We start from the raw sequence: 16,875 nt of genomic DNA on the forward strand, positions 1-16,875 counted from the left end.
TCTTCCCAGCCGACATTGAATGTGCTATTTGTAGGTGTTTATATCCATTTGAAACCTTTCGACGGTAGCTAAAGTCTTGAATATTTTATATGATATAATCTTTGAATATTTTATTAATTATTTTTTGATATATGATTTTCATACTCTTTAATCTAAATGACATGGTTTTATAGTAATAAAGCCCTCGATCGATCTTTAATCTAAATGACATAGTTTTTCTCGCATACATCGTGTCTCATTCACTATAAATCTTCGTTGTCGAGCGCAACTAGATCTTACCTAGTCAATCGGTGAGTTCTTAGTTTTTAATCTCTGGATACAATCATCATATATTTTTAATATCCCTTTATTTCTTAGTTGATTTAAATCGGTTATCGAATCAATTAAAGTTTTTTTTTCTCTTTTATCTTTTAACACTCTATATAAATTAAAACTCTCATTCTAACGAACTCAAGTATTTCTAATTTTATTAATTTGTTTATAAAAAATAGAGTTGATATATATGGTGTGTATATATTGATTATACATTTGGTCTCCGCTGTTTCATTTAATGATCTGAATCATCAATGTTGATCTATATACAATTAGATGCATGCAGAACTTTATTCTCTTTTCATTATTCCATGTTGTTGACCGATCCAAAATATTTTTTTTATTCTGTTGAAAATGGATCAATTTTCGCCATCCTTTCTGCTGAATTCTTTGTGATGCACAATTGCACACAGAGGAATGGCCGCCGTCGGATCCTCGGCGAGAAAGCTAGAGCTCCTCCACTGTCCCGACCTCTCCCGCTGCCTCGCCGCCTTCTCCTCCGCCTCCGAGCTCAGGCGCGTCCACGCCCTCGTCGTCACCTCCGGCCTCTCCTCCGACCCCTTCACCGTCGCCCGGCTCCTCGCCGCCTGCGCCGTCCCCACCTCCGGCAACCTCCGCCACGCGCGCTCCCTCTTCGCCAGCCTCCACCGGCCCACCCCGTTCATGTACAACACCATGATCCGCGCCCTCTCCCGGAGCCCCCGCCCCGTCGAGCCCGTCCTCCTCTACCTCCGCATGCTTCGCTCCGGGTTGTCGCCCGACCGGCTCACCTTCCCTTTCCTTATCCGCTCGTGTTCCGTGCTCGGCTTGGCAGGCCTCGGCCGCGGAGTCCACTGCCACGCCGTGAAATTTGGGCTCGATTCCGATGTCTTCGTCGTGAACAATGCCATAACCATGTACTCGGATTGGGGCGACATGAGCTCCGCCCAGCAGCTGTTCGACGAGCATGCCGACGTGGCTGATGTCATCTCGTGGACAGCATTGGTCACAGGATACTCGAATTACGGGCGGCTGGACTGCGCGCGGTGGTTCTTCGAGCGGATGCCAGAAAGAAATCCCATCTCCTGGAATGCGATGATTGCGGGGTACGCGAAGGATGGGAAGGTCAAAGCAGCATTGCATCTGTTCAACAAAATGCCCCACAGAAATGTGGCCTCCTGGAGCTCGATTATTTCCGGCTTCGCGCAATCGGGTCGTTGCGCGGAGGCGTTGGCCGTGTTCAGAGTAATGGTCGAAAGGGAAGTCACCCCGAACGAGTCGACTTTGGTGAGCGCGGCATCAGCTTGTGCGCAGCTGAGGGATTTGAATCAAGGGGAGTGGGTGCACAGGTACGTTACAGAGCATACAGTGGAGATGAGCGTCATCCTAGCAACGGTTCTCGTGGACATGTATGGCAAGTGTGGGAGCATCAGCAAGGCCCTCAAAGTGTTCAAGGATATGCCCGAGAAGAATGTGTATTCGTGTAACTCCATGATCACCGGGTTGGCCATGAATGGGTCGGAGAGGCAAGCGCTAACACTCTTCTGGAAGATGCAGCTGATGGGTTTGGAGCCAAATGCGATAACCTTCATCGGATTGTTGAGCGCCTGTAGCCACTCGGGGTTGATCAACGAAGGCCAGCAGTTCTTCGACATGATGACTCGGGTTTATGGGATTAGGCCTCTCGAGGAGCACTACGGTTGCATGGTTGACTTGCTTGGTAGGGCGGGACTGATCAAAGAAGCGGTTGATTTCGTGGAAAGAATGCCGGTGGAGCCTCATCCGGGACTATGGGGAGCTCTTGCCGGTGCATGTAGGATCCATGGCGATGTGGAGCTCGGCGAGAAAGTGGGGAAGCAGTTGATCGAGTTGGAACCGCATCATGGTGGGCGGTATGTGTTGTTGGCGAACATGTATGGAGCTGCAAGGAGATGGGACGACATGGCCATGGTGAGGAAACTGCTGAACCAGAGGAAAGCTGCAAAATTCCCTGGAAAGAGCTCAGTGGAGGCAGAAGCGGCAGCCTCTGTTTGATGCTTCTCGCGATCATATCTCAGCAACAAAGTTTTCATGGAGTAGCCGCTGCAGTGCTGCGAGACTCATCACACTCAACATCATCAAGCAAAAAAATTTGCTGCAGAACCAGCATGAAGAACAACAATGGTTTCCTCACATATTTGAATGCTCTTGATTTGAGTGGGGATATCGCCCAACGCCGAGCTCAATCGAGGAAAACGATTTATATTCGCCACACTGCAAATATTTGGGACATTTCAGCTTCTTGTGATCTGGAGCTCTTCAAGATCAAGATTCATGGTATTCTCATTAGCATATATATGCTTGGCTCATATGCCAGAGAAAGTGATTCTTTAGTAGATCATGGAATCTGCTCCTTTCGTCATGCTGCGTGGATTTCCATGATCAATCATTCGGAGTTTAAGATTGGATTTTTTTGGTTATACATGTTGAAGTGGAAACTGGGTGGTAATACCACCCTCAAAATTGGATCATGATTTGGGTTCCCTTAGAAGTAAGATTAAGAGTCCTTTATAATTGTTCTTTTATTTTTTCTTTCCAATTTTGACAACTCCTTTTATCAGCTTATCTGTTAAATTGTTTCTGTAGCCATGATCGTGTAAATAAAGGACCAAAATCTATCCTTCTGGACAAATGCTTCACAATATTACTTGCCATCCAACGCCGTCGTGTTTTATTATTATTATTATGATTAATGTTATTATTATTTCAAACCTCCTCATGTCATCACCACCTTCGACATGAAAGACTTCTCTAAATATAACAGGTAGTAAAGATGATAGCAGAGGATAGCTAAATGACGTCGAGGGGAATTATGGGTATTATAGAAACTAAGGAACAAAAAAATGCAAAAATTATGAACACTTTCTAGAAAAAGTGAAAAAAAATATTTTTTCAAAAAATCACTCAAAGAATATCTTTAGTAAGACAGGACAAAATGCAAAGTTCTTCCACTCCTTGTATCATTTATATTTAAAAAATATATTAAAAATAAAACAAAAATTTAATGGCTAACTTTAAAGTATTGGAATTATAGTTTTGGATTCAATTTTTAAATATATATTTTTTATTTATATTCTTAATAATAAATTATGTATAATATAATACGAACAGAAAGGTGAGGTGAAAAATAGTCTACCCATTCAGTCTCATAACAATTGACATCTCTGGGTATAAATTTATAAGGTGCAGTTACATACTTCTCTGTCCGAACGCAGTGAACGTATCCCCAAAAATGACCTAAACTTATTTACTGTAGTAATTATGGGCAGGCAAATTTAAACCGATTCGATTCGATTCGCCATCGTTTGCGCGTCGGCTCGGTTGGGCTTGACCCAATGTGGACAAATTCGACATTTCGAGTCTCAACGAAAGAACTTACGTCACGAACGATTATATGGCTGGCCGTGGCCACCGCACCCGTGACCACAACCGGGGTTTGAAACCTCGAACCCAAAACGGACCGGGTGAGCCGAACTGTAGCGCATCTGAACCGTTTAATTCACGACCGACGGTGTGATTGCATCGTGATATCGCCATCGGACGACTAGCAAACGATGGTCAAATCCGTCCGCTTCTATAGTGTCTTGGTTCCCAAGCTTCACTCTGCCCTCTCGTCCTCCCCCTTTGTGTCACCATCTATATACCAACGTTTCGGTCCGTGCCTGCGTCGCATTTCTTGGTATCCTCTTGCTTCGCTCGTTGAAACCCTAACCCCTCATCCCTTGGTTCCCGATTTGTGGATGGCTCGATTGAGAACATTCCAAGCTAGATTCTAATCGGTGTTTCTCCTTTTGGCGAATTCGATTTTTGATCGCGAAGACTCGTCGAAGCAGAGGCGGGTGTAGATTTCCGAGCTTTTCCGGTGATATTTTCGCTACCTTTTCTGCTTTCCTATTGGTATTCCCCGTTTTGGATTCGTGGACCAATAATTGATGCTCCAAAAAACCCTATAATTGAGCATATAAATAATCGCATTTCTATTTGTTGATGAGATTACGTGATCCCGGAAGGTTTTTGTTAAACTGATCCTGTTGCTTTGGTAGTTCTCCTTGCAAATGGTTGTGTAGCTTAAGATTTGATTGATTTTTCGCCCTCATATTTCTACAATTCGATATACATGGTTGGATGCATGTCCTTATGCCTCGATGTATCTCTCTTAGCTGCACGGAAGAAAGAGGTTCCATATAATCGTTTTATTGATATAACGGCAAGATATAGGATTAAGGATCTTGTCCCTTTAACGATCATGACATATTTAACGAGTTTTTGTTATAATAATAATTTATTTGAACATAAATGTTTGATTCAGGGGGTTCCCGGAAAGATATGATCAAAGCTTTTCACTTTGGAAGGAGAAAAGGATACCAATTATGGCGTCTCAGGCAATCGTCAAAGGAAGGAAGTACGTCCTGAAACACCTAAGCTTACCTGTGCGTTCTTGTTCCAGTTTCTCGAGTTTGGGGCGCGGAAGATATGCACCTGATGCAGACACGAGGGTTCCAACTTGGATCTCTAAGCAGAGCTGCAGTGAAGTTGAGAGTAGTGGGCAGAAAAAGCATGTGGCGGTAACCACCAAAGAGGACTTAATCTTCTTCTGTGCTCAGGGTTCTTTTCGGCGTCCATCCAGTATAATTTACAATTCAGGATTTGGATATGGAAGGCAAGAGTTTGTTCTTCCATTTGCAGTCAGAGGTTTGGCACAGTCTGTTGCCACCGCATCCACAGATACAGCTGGTCGACCTGAGAAGCATAATGAAGAAGAGCCTCGCAAAGATCAGGGCCAAAAAGAGTTTAAAGAGGCATCTCCTGAGGAATGTGATCAGGCTGTGGAAGGTTTAAGCACTGCAAAAGCAAAAGCAAAAGCCAAACAGATGCAAGATTCTCAAAAATCTGCTCAGTCATTCATACACAAGTTTTGGGCAAATCTTCTGGGTATTGGTCCTGCTCTGAGAGCCGTGGCTTCAATGAGCAGGTATTAGCTATTTTAAATTGTTGTATCCTTTCTTTGCAGTGACTATTGGTTGACTTTATTTTTCTGTTATCTCTTCTGCATGTAAGAGCGGATTGGGCTATTAAATTACGCCACTGGAAGGATGAATTTGTATCTACCATGCAGCATTATTGGTTAGGCTTGAAATTGTTATGGGCTGATATGAGGATCTCTTCAAGATTGTTGTTGAAGTTGGCTGCTGGAAAGAGTCTCACAAGAAGAGAAAGACAGCAGCTGACACGTACCACAGCCGATATTTTCAGGCTGGTTCCCTTTGCAGTTTTCATCATTGTTCCATTTATGGAGTTCTTGTTGCCAGTGTTCCTGAAGCTGTTTCCAAACATGTTGCCATCCACGTTCCAGGACAAGATGAAAGAACAGGTATGCTCACCATTGAGTCTGTATAATTATGTCAGTTACTTGATTCTTTCTTGTGCTAACAAGATTTTGATCATGAAATTGAGCTTTCTATAAAATGCATCCTGGCATGTCATAATAACTTGATGTTTCATTTTAAGTTGAGTACATGCATATATTTTCTGTCATGCTACAAATTGAATATTGGTTTTCAGTTGAACCTTTAGGCGGGACTGCTGCAGACCAAATGAATTTTGCTAATTTGTATAACACTGTCAGAAAAAGCAGTAGAGTCTTCGGAGGTAAACTGATCTGGTTCTGATGCTAAGGTGAATAAATTGTCATTCAGAAGAGAAAATCAGATATATAATCCAGTGATCAGAGTGTCTAATAAAAAATTGAAAACACTATTTACTAATTGAAATTTGATGCTTGCCAAGAAGCATCTTTGACATGGGAAAAAAAAAAGGCTCTCCTGTAAGTGGAGACAAGATGAAAGAATTGTAATGTAGTGGATGAGATATGGGATAATCAGAGTTTCAAGCCAAGTTGAACCATCCATTTTTTTCCTCTTATAGTAATTTCATCCATTGCATACCTAGTAGATCTAGATTTTGTCCTTAAGATTTGCAACTCCAATCCTCCATCTTTGCCTTTGCATACGGTTGACCAGTTAATCTTTCTTTTCTTTCTATCACCAAGACATTCTTGCCATAAGAAAAATATCCTTATATGTCAATCTTCTTGATTAAATCAGACTTAAAGGCTTTTGGTCTATGCAAAACATTTGGACTAGGATGAAAAGATGGGTTGATGAAGGTTCACTCTACCTAATATTTCTGTGAAAACTGATCCGTTATCCTGTTAAACTTATTGGTATTATAGCAGATCTGCATGAAAAAGGAAACTGAATCTACCGAATCTACCTGCACCATTTTACGAAAGGCTTTGATCTTATTAGGAAGCCTTCTACCTATTTGCAGAAAATCAAGTTAATTTTATGAGTTCTGGGGATGTTGCCGATGACACAACACCCCTTAACAAAAGCAGATGAGAACAATAAATCGAGTTGTTAAGGATAAGCTTCAACCTATTTGCTAAAATTTTGTTTATTATTTTGATTGCCGCAGAGTTGATAATCAGCCTAGGGTCTTTAACCTAATCATTGTCTTTTTTTAGAATAACAGTAATTTAAGCATAATTTTGCCTGCCCAAGGTTAAATTCCACTTGCATGCCGTTTGTCACTTCTGCAAGTTAAGTTTCACTATATTCTTCTCCAGCACTTGGTGTAGAATCTGAATTTCAAAATCATCAAGTTCCAGGGCCTTATCCCCTTTTCAAACAAAGAATATCTTTTTAACTTCTTCTAGTTCTTCTTCCTGGCAAAACAATTAGAAGTTTGGTCACCATTCCAAGAAGCTAAACCAATTAAAGGTTTTCAGTTATGCTGAAGATGCTGATATTGGTGCTGGCTATCCTCTTCTCATCTCTTATCACATCCCAATCTTCTCCCACTATTTGCCATAGAGTGGAATTATATAGTTGTTTTATCATCTAATCCAAGAGCATTATATGATATTTGGTATTAATACCGTTCCTTCAAACATAGACACTTGTCCAATTCAGTCTCGCAATATTCTGGTTCCTACAATTCCCCAGACAATGGAATATGGGTTCTAAATTTCTTATGTATTTCTCTTTTCTATTCTCAGTATCCTAGCTTTTTTGATTTGTGTAACTTTCCCTTTTTAGAACTCCTTGTCTTCCAGACATTTCTTAATGAAATATAAATTACTTAGGCCATTATTTTCTTTTCTAGGACTCTTACTTTGGATTTTCCTCTTCCGACTTGTAGGAGGCACTGAAAAGGAAACTCAAAGCAAGAATAGAGTATGCAAAGTTTCTGCAGGACACAGTTAAAGAGATGGCAAAAGAAGTCCAAACATCACATAGTGGAGAAATTAGACAGACTGCAGAGGACTTGGATGAATTTTTGAATAAGGTACATTGCCTTCTTCGATGAACATTGGAGAGTATATGTCTATTGCTTCTGCCTACAATTAGGTCCTGAGATGTTGGTTTTGCAATAAGGTCAGGACTGGTGCTCCTGTATCCAATGTTGAAATCTTGAGCTTTGCGAAATTGTTTAATGATGAGCTGACATTGGACAATATAAGCAGGTCAACATCATATAGTTAACTTGTGAATATACAATCTTGTTGATAATTGATCGAATTTCTAATATTGTTTGCTTCCTGCAGACCGAGGCTGATCAATATGTGCAAGTATATGGGAATTCCACCATTTGGAACTGATAATTACTTGCGATTTATGCTTCGAAGGAAATTGCAGGAGTAAGTCTCATTCTGCTTTCAGAGTGATTTTCTCTCTGCTGTAGCCTTTTCAATATTACAGCTTTCTAACTTGTGTTATGTTGCTATAATATTGGTAGACTTAAGTTTAACCCTTAGTCAGTTTAGCCCCCCATCATTAGTGGGAGAGCACTTAAGTTGGGTTGAAAAGAGCTTGATGGGTATAGGGCGAGATATAAAATGGTATCAGAGCTGATGGAGTATTGGGCATGAGAAGTGGTTTAAGTAAGAAAGAACACCATGTGAATGAGGCTAGAGGACACATCATAGTGTAAAGCCACTACTGGACTAAGTCTCACGTGCATCTGGGCATATTGATGACACTGTCAAACAAAGTGAGAGAAATTGTAACATCTCAATGGCAAGTGAAATGTGTTCTAAGCAAGGTATGCAATACCGTATCGTACTGATGTTTCGAGGTTGGCTCGGTACGGTATGATATCGGCGTACTGAACGGTATACCAGTGTGTATCGAACAGTTTTATATATTTTCTTTCCTACTGTAGTACTGCTACAGTATAGCACTGTAGTATTGTAGCACGTTCCGTCCAGTATCGGGCGGTCCGCATACCGGTATGCTGTCAGACTGGTACGTACCGCTCGTACTGGGCGGTACTATTCAGTATTGCATATCATGGTTCTAAGCTTGTAAATGATGCATGATGCTTTTAAGCTTCTATTTCTGCCTATTGAACACTGTTGTGAGAATGTAAAGAATGAATAATGATGCTTTTGAGCTCCAACTTCACGTCTTTAATACATCAGTTTTGTCGCTATAGTAAAAAATATTGGCAACAACAAGTGATGGGTTTGGTAAAATCTTATAAATGTTGATCCATGGTGGCAGCTTCTGAGTGTTGCAGTTTTGATGGATAATGACAGTGAAACTTCAATATTTAATTTAAGAAGGCTTTGGATAGCACTCAAGAACAAAGCCAAATGCCAAATGATGAGTGTATGGTGAAGTGCTCACAAATGTTGTTCTGTGGTGGTAGCTTCTAAATATAGTAGTTCGAAATTCGAATGATGGTACTTTGAGACATCAGTATACTAATTAGGAGCTTCAATTTTATGTCATACTGCCTATATAGTATATAGTATATAGTATATAGTATATACTACTGTGAGAAAGGGTTTAGTTTTCAATGATGAGTGCTATAATTTGTGATTTTTTTTTCCTTTGTCTGTTGTTTCATCCAAGATATGCAATACCGTACCATACTGGTGTTTCGAGGTTGGTTTGGTATGGTACGATACCAGCATACCGAGCGGTATACCAGGGCGTATCGAACGGTACACCAGGGCTTACCGAGCGATTTCCTCTTACTGTATTACTGTAGCATGGTCCGTCCGGTAACGGACGGTCCGTGTACCGGTATGCCATCGGACCGGTACATACCGCCCGTACCGGGCGGTACCATTTGAAATTGCATACCATGGTTTCATCCTTACTATTATGAATGGTAAATGTAGATTTGTTGCTAGTTTTCTTGTGGGTTTTGATGATGTTGTCCTGTTTTTCTAAAGGATTAAGGAAGATGACAAGCTGATCCAAGCAGAGGGTGTGGAATCTCTTTCAGAAGAGGAACTACGGCAAGCTTGTCGGGAACGGGGTCATCTTGGGTTGCTTTCGAAGGAGGAGATGCAACAACAGGTTTTATGACTTAAAGTTTCTTTTAGTTACTGTTACTCTCCATGCTTCCTGGCAATATAAGCAGTTGAAAATTAAATGGAAGAAGATGTTTATTAGAACTTAAGCAGCAGCCCATGAGGCAATAGTAGTAGGTCTAGTAACTAGTTAGCATTTAATTTTGTTATGTGTTGCCATACTTCTTCTTCATCTTATTGTTTCTCCTCTTTAATGCTCTAACTCATTATATTATATTATGGATTATCTATCTTGTTAATGTTTTGATGTTTATCTACATTGATTTTCATGGCTCTGTCTTTTTGAGGTAGAGTCTAAACTAATTTATGTTCATCAGTAACATTAACTATTTTCTATCTGCAATCTACAACCTCAATTTTGTTATAGATTAAGTTCTACCATAGGAGTACCTCATTGTGATAATCAACAATTCTTTCCCAGCTGAATCTTATTATAAAATTTAGCAAGAGAACTACACTATTATATCAAAATGTGTGCTACTTTTTTGTCAAAACCCACGATTACAGCTATAGATTAATATAATATAAAAATAGCCATGGTTGTCTTGTTTTATGCTTGCTGGGATCTTATTTGTAGATCTTGGACTCTGAAAATCTTAGGAAGAGAACTGAGCTGTTCTTTTTCTATTAGAAATCTGATATTTTCTCTCCACTATTTTTTTAACCTTCCTAAGCTATATTGTTATTACCTGTAGTGAATTATGAAGTTATTGTTGTTTATAGTAATTTTTGTTTTCAGCTTCGTGACTGGTTGGATCTGTCCCTTAATCGTGCTGTTCCATCTTCATTGTTGATACTCTCGAGGTAATAAGTTTTATGTAGCTATATTTGTTGGATTATTTGTGCATCCTTCTCTAATTTGGTAATGTTTTTCAGAGCCTTCACTGTATCTGGAAAGGTGAAACCTGAAGAAGCTGTTGTAGCAACATTATCATCTCTACCAGATGAGGTGGTTGACACAGTTGGTACTGGTTTGCCATCTGAAGATTCTGTTTCTGAGAGAAGAAGAAAATTGGAGTTCCTCGAAATGCAGGAAGAACTTATCAAGGTACTAAGTATTCTACAACTTGGAAGTTGTTCTTTTGCTTTTTGTCTGCTGTGTAAAGAAATTTAACATTTTCAAATCCTGGTCTACTTTTTGTCCTTTTATTTTGGATGCTGCTGAGCCATCTGATGTCTTGAGATCAACTTAAGCTGATGTGCCTTTCAGATTTGCTTCTATTCCTGGGAATAACTTAATAAAACTATATATTATGTGCGTTGATGAGTATGTTTTGACCATGACTTATAAACATTCTGAACTGATTTAATAGGGTTTTGACTGATACTGATTTTCTATGCTAAAAATCTGTAGGAGGAAGAGAAAAAGCTAGTGAAAGAGGAGAAAGCTAAGGTGAAGGAATCTGAGGTCATCGAGGAGGATCTAGCGTTGAAGGAGATGACTGGTCCTACAGCCAGGGAAGCACAGGAGTTAGCAAGCGGAAAAACACTTGAAAAACAGGAGCAACTCTGTAAAATCAGTCGGGCACTGGCTGTGCTAGCTTCAGCTTCTGTAAGCCTGTTGCTTTCGGTTCATTTTACTTTTTAGTATTTGGCTAATTAAATACATCAGTATTTCTGCCAATCGCTTCCTGAATTAATGATGAATGCTCATTTAACGTGCAGTCAGTGAGTAGGGAACGTCAAGAATTCCTGAGCCTTGTTAATAAAGAGGTAATGTCTTCACAAATGCTATTATTGTGGAATATTTGTGGCTTTGTCTGTGACCTGAAATTGGCTATATGTTAACTGTAGATTGAACTTTATAATACCATGCTGGAGAAGGAAGGTACTGATGGTGAAGAAGAGGCAAAGAAAGCATATAGGGCCGCTAGGGAGAAGAGTGATCACGCAGCTGAAGTAGCTGCTGCAGACAAGGTCTCATCAGCACTAGTAGATAGGGTAAGAAATAACTTTCTGCTTATAAGTTTAACTCATTTGACTGCTTTCTTTATCCTGAGAGCCTGAATTCATCTGTGGTGTTAGGTGTAGTTGCAAAATTGAAGTAAAAAGTATTTCAGCTTTTATATTCTTTTGATTTTTGGAGACTTAGTTTAATTGTTTGTATAGCATTGTATTTAACATTTTATATTCCTTTTTATGTCTAAATATTAGTATCTAAATGTTTCCTCGAGCATTGTTGTGTTAGTTTATCTAACTGATCCTTTTAAGATTGGACCACTTTAACCTGTAATTGGCTTTACTGCTTAATTAGAATTGGGTTATTTTGGTCTAGTGTAGCACTAAACTGGATTATATTTAAGTTTGGTATTTAGCTTTAGAACCATATCAAGATTTCCTATAGCTGATGTACTGTGAAATAAAGATGTGTTCATTATCACTGATGTCTTTGACAGACAGTTTCAATGGTTTCCATGATAGATACTTCATAAAAAAGAATCAGATCTTGCACTACTGTAATGGAGGAACAAGTTTGTGTTTACTGCTGAACTTGTATGAAAAGTTGTGCTGGACAAATAAGTGCACACATGATGCCTGTACCTTGACATTATTGTATTTGTTTAATATATTTTCAAATATGCTTTAAGTTGTATTCGATCTGTTCTAACAATGATATTTTGGCACTTCAGGTGTACATTGTTTGCAATTCTTGGATAGCATACACTTGTACTTCTTGGATGGTCCTGTAGGCTGTATATTTATTGATATTTGTTAATGTTTATCCTTGTTTGTTGTGTTTAGGTTGATGCCATGTTACAAGAACTTGAAAAGGAGATCGATGATGTAGATGCTAAAATTGGTGATCGTTGGAAAATACTAGACAGGTGCTCTTTTTTCCTCATAATGTGCTCTGGATTTGATCTAAGACTTCTTGTCCCTCTTTTTTTGAAAAATACTAGACAGGTGCTCTTTTTTCCTCATAATGTGCTCTGGATTTGATCTAAGACTTCTTGTCCCTCTTTTTTTGAGTCTAAATCTCACCTTTTTTGGCCACTGTTTTCTGTTATCATAGTTAGCTTTATCTATGCACTTATCCCATTCGTTAATTGGTATCCCTGTTTTTAGATGTATTATCGTGAAACTTTCCTCTAAGATCTTTCACAATAAACTATATTGCGACAAATTGTGTAGTATCATGCAAGAAAAGTTCTGTTCAATAAATGTTGCATATTCATGCAGTAATTTTTTGTATGTTGCTATGAAAAGTTGAGGTTTAAACTAATTGTTTCATTAATAATCCGCTCATCTACAGTTAAGGTTACCATCCATATAAATCATATATTAGAACTGATGTTCCTTAGCTGAAAAGACATTACTACATTTAATGCCTTCCATATTTCTTTATGTTATAACAGGGGGTTCTTTGTTTATTTCACCTGCTAATAGTCGCATTTATAATTGGGAAATTGCTAAATTGATTTGTTCCTTGTATTATAAATACTAAAGTTCTCTTGGTAAGAAGCATTGTTGCTTGGTTTGATGCCTTGCAGAATTTTAGCAATCTGTATATATTTTCCTTCTTTTGGTACAATTACTGATAAGACATGGCTTTGACCATGGGATATACTTTCTTATTACTTCAATTAGATCAATTGGTTTCACTTTTGTCCTTCCCTTATCTTTTTCAACAATTTCATCGGATTTTGGTCTAAAGTGGATTTTCATTTGTTCCTAGAGATGCAGATAGGTTCAGCGAGCCACCCATTGAAACCATCCAAATTAGAAGATAAGAGACAGAAGTAAACACACACGCACACAAGAAAAGAAAATATGATTGGCTGATCCTGTAGAGAGAATGGATCGGTTGGAACTGAATATGCATTTCGGTCCCCTAGATGCAGATAGACTTCAGCTTGACCCACATTTAGAATCATCTAGCCTAATACACACAGTCTTATTATTGGCTGATGCTGCCGATAAGTGCTGCTCTTTTATGTACATGATATATCAATCTGGCATGACATTTTTGGATTTCCACTTTGGCAAAGATAACAACTAAACAATTTTTGTTGATAATGTTATTTCACGGAAGATATCAGCATAGGAAATTAAAACACCTGTACATCAGTGCAATATCTGCATGAATAGTGTCTCATTACTCTCACGGAAGAGACTGTGATGTGGTGCATGTTTTAGTATATAGAAAGTAAGACCTTTGTTCGATATATGATTTCTGGGTTAAGATATGATGCATATGCCGGAAAGTATATGCTCAATGTGGGGTTTTAGTCAATTTAAACAAGTTAAAACCTATTTGGTTTTCACACAGTAGTCTTGCTGCTTAACTATGATTCTGGTGCAAGAAAGATTATAGAAATAGAATACAAAGAGGAAGATAGAGAGAGACCAGGAGGGTAAAGGGTGATATGCCAGTGGCCTAATAAATGCACAAATTCATGTAAATTATTATCATTCTCGTAAAATTTTCAAATGAATGCTTTTCTACAGGACATTGAATTTATCTTAAATTGGCACTCTAGGCATGTAAGAGTAGGGAAGAAATTACCTCCTGATAGCCTGTCCAGAACGGCCAGTTGTTTATTTGGTTTGGAGGATGTTTCTGGGTCAAATTATGATATTAAGGTTACTAGCTAACTAGATCTTGAGTGTTATTATAGGACATATATATTTTTTTCCAATTTTCTGTGTGAAAATGCAAATTAAATTATGCTAAGTTTGGGTCATGCTCTTTCCTAGGCGATAAGAATCTTTCCTATGTTAAAATTGCTCCATAGTACATTGTATCTGGATGTTCTATGACACTAGTAAAGTAGGACGAAAATAACACTTAAATTAATTTAAAAAAAGACTATATCTCTCAATGTGGATATCTAAATTTAATTCAGATGCATTTGAAACTTAATCTAAGCTAGATGACACCCTGCGTCCATACTGAAATAATTATGAATTTCAATCTGTATGCAGAGACCATGATGGCAAAGTGACTCCAGAAGAGGTAGCAGCCGCTGCCATGTATCTGAAAGACACCATTGGAAAGGAGGGTGTCCAAGAACTCATCAGCAATCTCTCCAGGGATAAAGGTTCTATTTCTGTATTACTGCTTTTGCAGCTTATCGATAAACCCATATTATTATTTGCTAACTTCCGCAATCTGCTTTTGCAACAGATGGGAAGATTCTTGTTCAAGACATTGTCAAGCTAGCATCCGAAACCGAAGATGCTGATGGTAGTGAAGCGGCACGCTTATAGTCAGAATGGCTGGTTGGTTACATGTTCTCAACTGTCCTCCATTCTTTTTTTTGGCATGATGTCATAAGATGTCTGGTAAATGCAACTGGCTGGTTATGCTGATCCTATTAGTGTTGCATGTCAAATGTGGATTATACGTTGCAGTGCATTGTCAGGCACAGCTTGTTAAACAATATATTCTTTGATGCTATAAAATTTTGAACGAACTATCTGTACATATGTAGCAATTTACCAGTTAAAAAGGGTAACTATTGTTTCTCCTCTATATATCGTCCAGCTAAAGAGTCTTTGGAAGAAATATTTTGATTGGTTCCAGTCCTAGTATGCTAGTATTGAACAACGCATGAAATCAAACTTCATGTGTGAAATTTACAGATCTCTCTCTTCCGATAATTGAGAAAAAAAAATAATTGAAGCATCCAAAGAAATAAAACCAAAGAATCAAGTGACAGGAGGGGTACCAAAACTGTGGCTTCCTGCATGGAAACCAGCAACCCCACTCCCAGCAAGAGTACCTTTCTCTGCCTTCACTCGAGCCCAAACGGGGATGTCGTCCACGGTACCAATGTCATCCAACCACGTCGGCCTTCGCCAGCACGAGCCTCCGCAGCTTCTCCAACTCCTCCACCCCGCGCTGCAGCTCCACCAGCACCGCCCCGCGGTGGGGCTCCGCGGCGCGCTCATCGCCCTCCCCGAGCAGGAGCGCACGCATCTGCGCCAACTCCTGCATCCCCCCCGGACCTGCACGGTCCCGGAACTGGCCGACGAGGAAGCGGCGAAGGACCTCGTCGACGGAGGGATAGGAGTAGGCGTAGGGTCGGCCGGAAGGGGAGAAGACGATGACGGCGGCGTGGGCGCCGGTGTGGGCGCAGAGCTCCGCGGCCATGACGAAGAGGCCCTTACGGCGCTTGCTGAAGGTCACGGCGCGACGCTCGGGGTTCTCGATCTTCTTAATGCGGATTTTTTGCCGGCCTCGACTCGTGCGCTTACTTTTCACCGCCGATGCCATTGCTAACGCAGGTTCCATGGGTAGGATCAAGAGAGCCGAGAGAACATATGGTTGTACGTTGTTCCGGCATCATCGTTATAGTCGAGTACTGCTGGACTCCAAGTCGGTTCCAGAAGTAGGGCCCCCTACGATGCATAGGACGAGGAGAGAGAGAGAGTAGGTTTCTTTCTAGGCGAGAGGCGGGTAGGGTTTAATGCATAGCGGAGGAGAAAGAATGAGTCGGTTTCCTTTTTAAGGCCAGACAGTGCCCAAACAAGTAAGACGGATTCCAGTATAATTTATAAAGTAGAAATATAGAAACGGATTCCAGTGGAAACGGAATCTTACACGGGTGATTCTTTAATCATAATAAAGAATTGAATGGATATTTCACTTTAAAAAGTTAGGTGAATTCTAACAAAAAAAATATATATAAGTTTAATTTTTTTTCGTGGACAAACGGCATAACTTTTAAAAAAAATTAAATAATATTTTTTTAAAATAATTATCCTACCCTTATCGATCATTATGTTTCGTTCCCTTTTGTTCTAGTAATCACAAGAAAGGTCATTTACTGTTGATCACCCTTCTCCCCTTTTTTGATTGCTTGCACTTTCGCTCACAGATTGATCCTATCAGTTGACCACTCCCCCCCCTCCTTTAGTAACATGTACCTCCGCACATGGATTGACTCCATCGTTGGTCTCCTCCTCTTTTCTCTTAGTTATATATATCTTTGTGCATAAGCTGATCTCACCACCAATCGCATTCTTTCCCTGATCTTTTGTGTCTCCGCTCATAGATTGATCTACTGGGTATCCTCCTCTATTCGAAAAATAATCAAAATTTTAAAATTTCAATGGTAAGCGGTCTATTTAAAAAAAAATTAAAGTTCAAATATTTTGTGAGAAATTATCAGTTTTTTTTTCTTCAATAATTCGATCAAAAAATTCTAGTT

General features: G+C 39.6%; 2 protein-coding genes across 2 annotated transcripts; both read left to right on the forward strand.

Moving 5' to 3' along the window:
- The first annotated feature begins 611 nt into the window (after window positions 1-611).
- Window positions 612-2,974, forward strand: LOC135636211 (pentatricopeptide repeat-containing protein At5g66520-like). Its single transcript, XM_065147835.1, has one exon. It carries the CDS (start codon window positions 730-732, stop codon window positions 2,323-2,325), a length of 1,596 nt encoding a protein of 531 aa, XP_065003907.1. The 5' UTR covers window positions 612-729; the 3' UTR covers window positions 2,326-2,974.
- Window positions 2,975-3,948: 974 nt separating this feature from the next.
- Window positions 3,949-15,194, forward strand: LOC103981231 (uncharacterized). Its single transcript, XM_009397884.3, has 15 exons — window positions 3,949-4,192; window positions 4,640-5,302; window positions 5,389-5,701; window positions 7,534-7,680; window positions 7,770-7,858; window positions 7,940-8,032; window positions 9,578-9,704; window positions 10,458-10,522; window positions 10,595-10,766; window positions 11,073-11,270; window positions 11,384-11,431; window positions 11,513-11,659; window positions 12,461-12,543; window positions 14,645-14,760; window positions 14,847-15,194. Exons 2-15 carry the CDS (start codon window positions 4,701-4,703, stop codon window positions 14,927-14,929), a joined length of 2,283 nt encoding a protein of 760 aa, XP_009396159.2. The 5' UTR covers window positions 3,949-4,192; window positions 4,640-4,700; the 3' UTR covers window positions 14,930-15,194.
- The last annotated feature ends 1,681 nt before the right edge of the window (window positions 15,195-16,875 follow it).

Source organism: Musa acuminata, chromosome BXJ3-4 (assembly GCF_036884655.1).
Source record: "Musa acuminata AAA Group cultivar baxijiao chromosome BXJ3-4, Cavendish_Baxijiao_AAA, whole genome shotgun sequence".
Taxonomy (NCBI): Eukaryota; Viridiplantae; Streptophyta; class Magnoliopsida; order Zingiberales; family Musaceae; genus Musa; species Musa acuminata.

Excerpts from the sequence above, each read along its gene's own strand:
- LOC135636211 (XM_065147835.1), top strand. The coding sequence starts at position 730 with ATGGCCGCCGTCGGATCCTCGGCGAGAAAGCTAGAGCTCCTCCACTGT.
- LOC103981231 (XM_009397884.3), top strand. The coding sequence starts at position 4,701 with ATGGCGTCTCAGGCAATCGTCAAAGGAAGGAAGTACGTCCTGAAACAC. Across the intron at positions 7,681-7,769 it reads TGGATGAATTTTTGAATAAG|GTCAGGACTGGTGCTCCTGT; the intron begins GTACATTGCCTT and ends TTTTGCAATAAG. Across the intron at positions 11,271-11,383 it reads CTGTGCTAGCTTCAGCTTCT|TCAGTGAGTAGGGAACGTCA; the intron begins GTAAGCCTGTTG and ends TTTAACGTGCAG.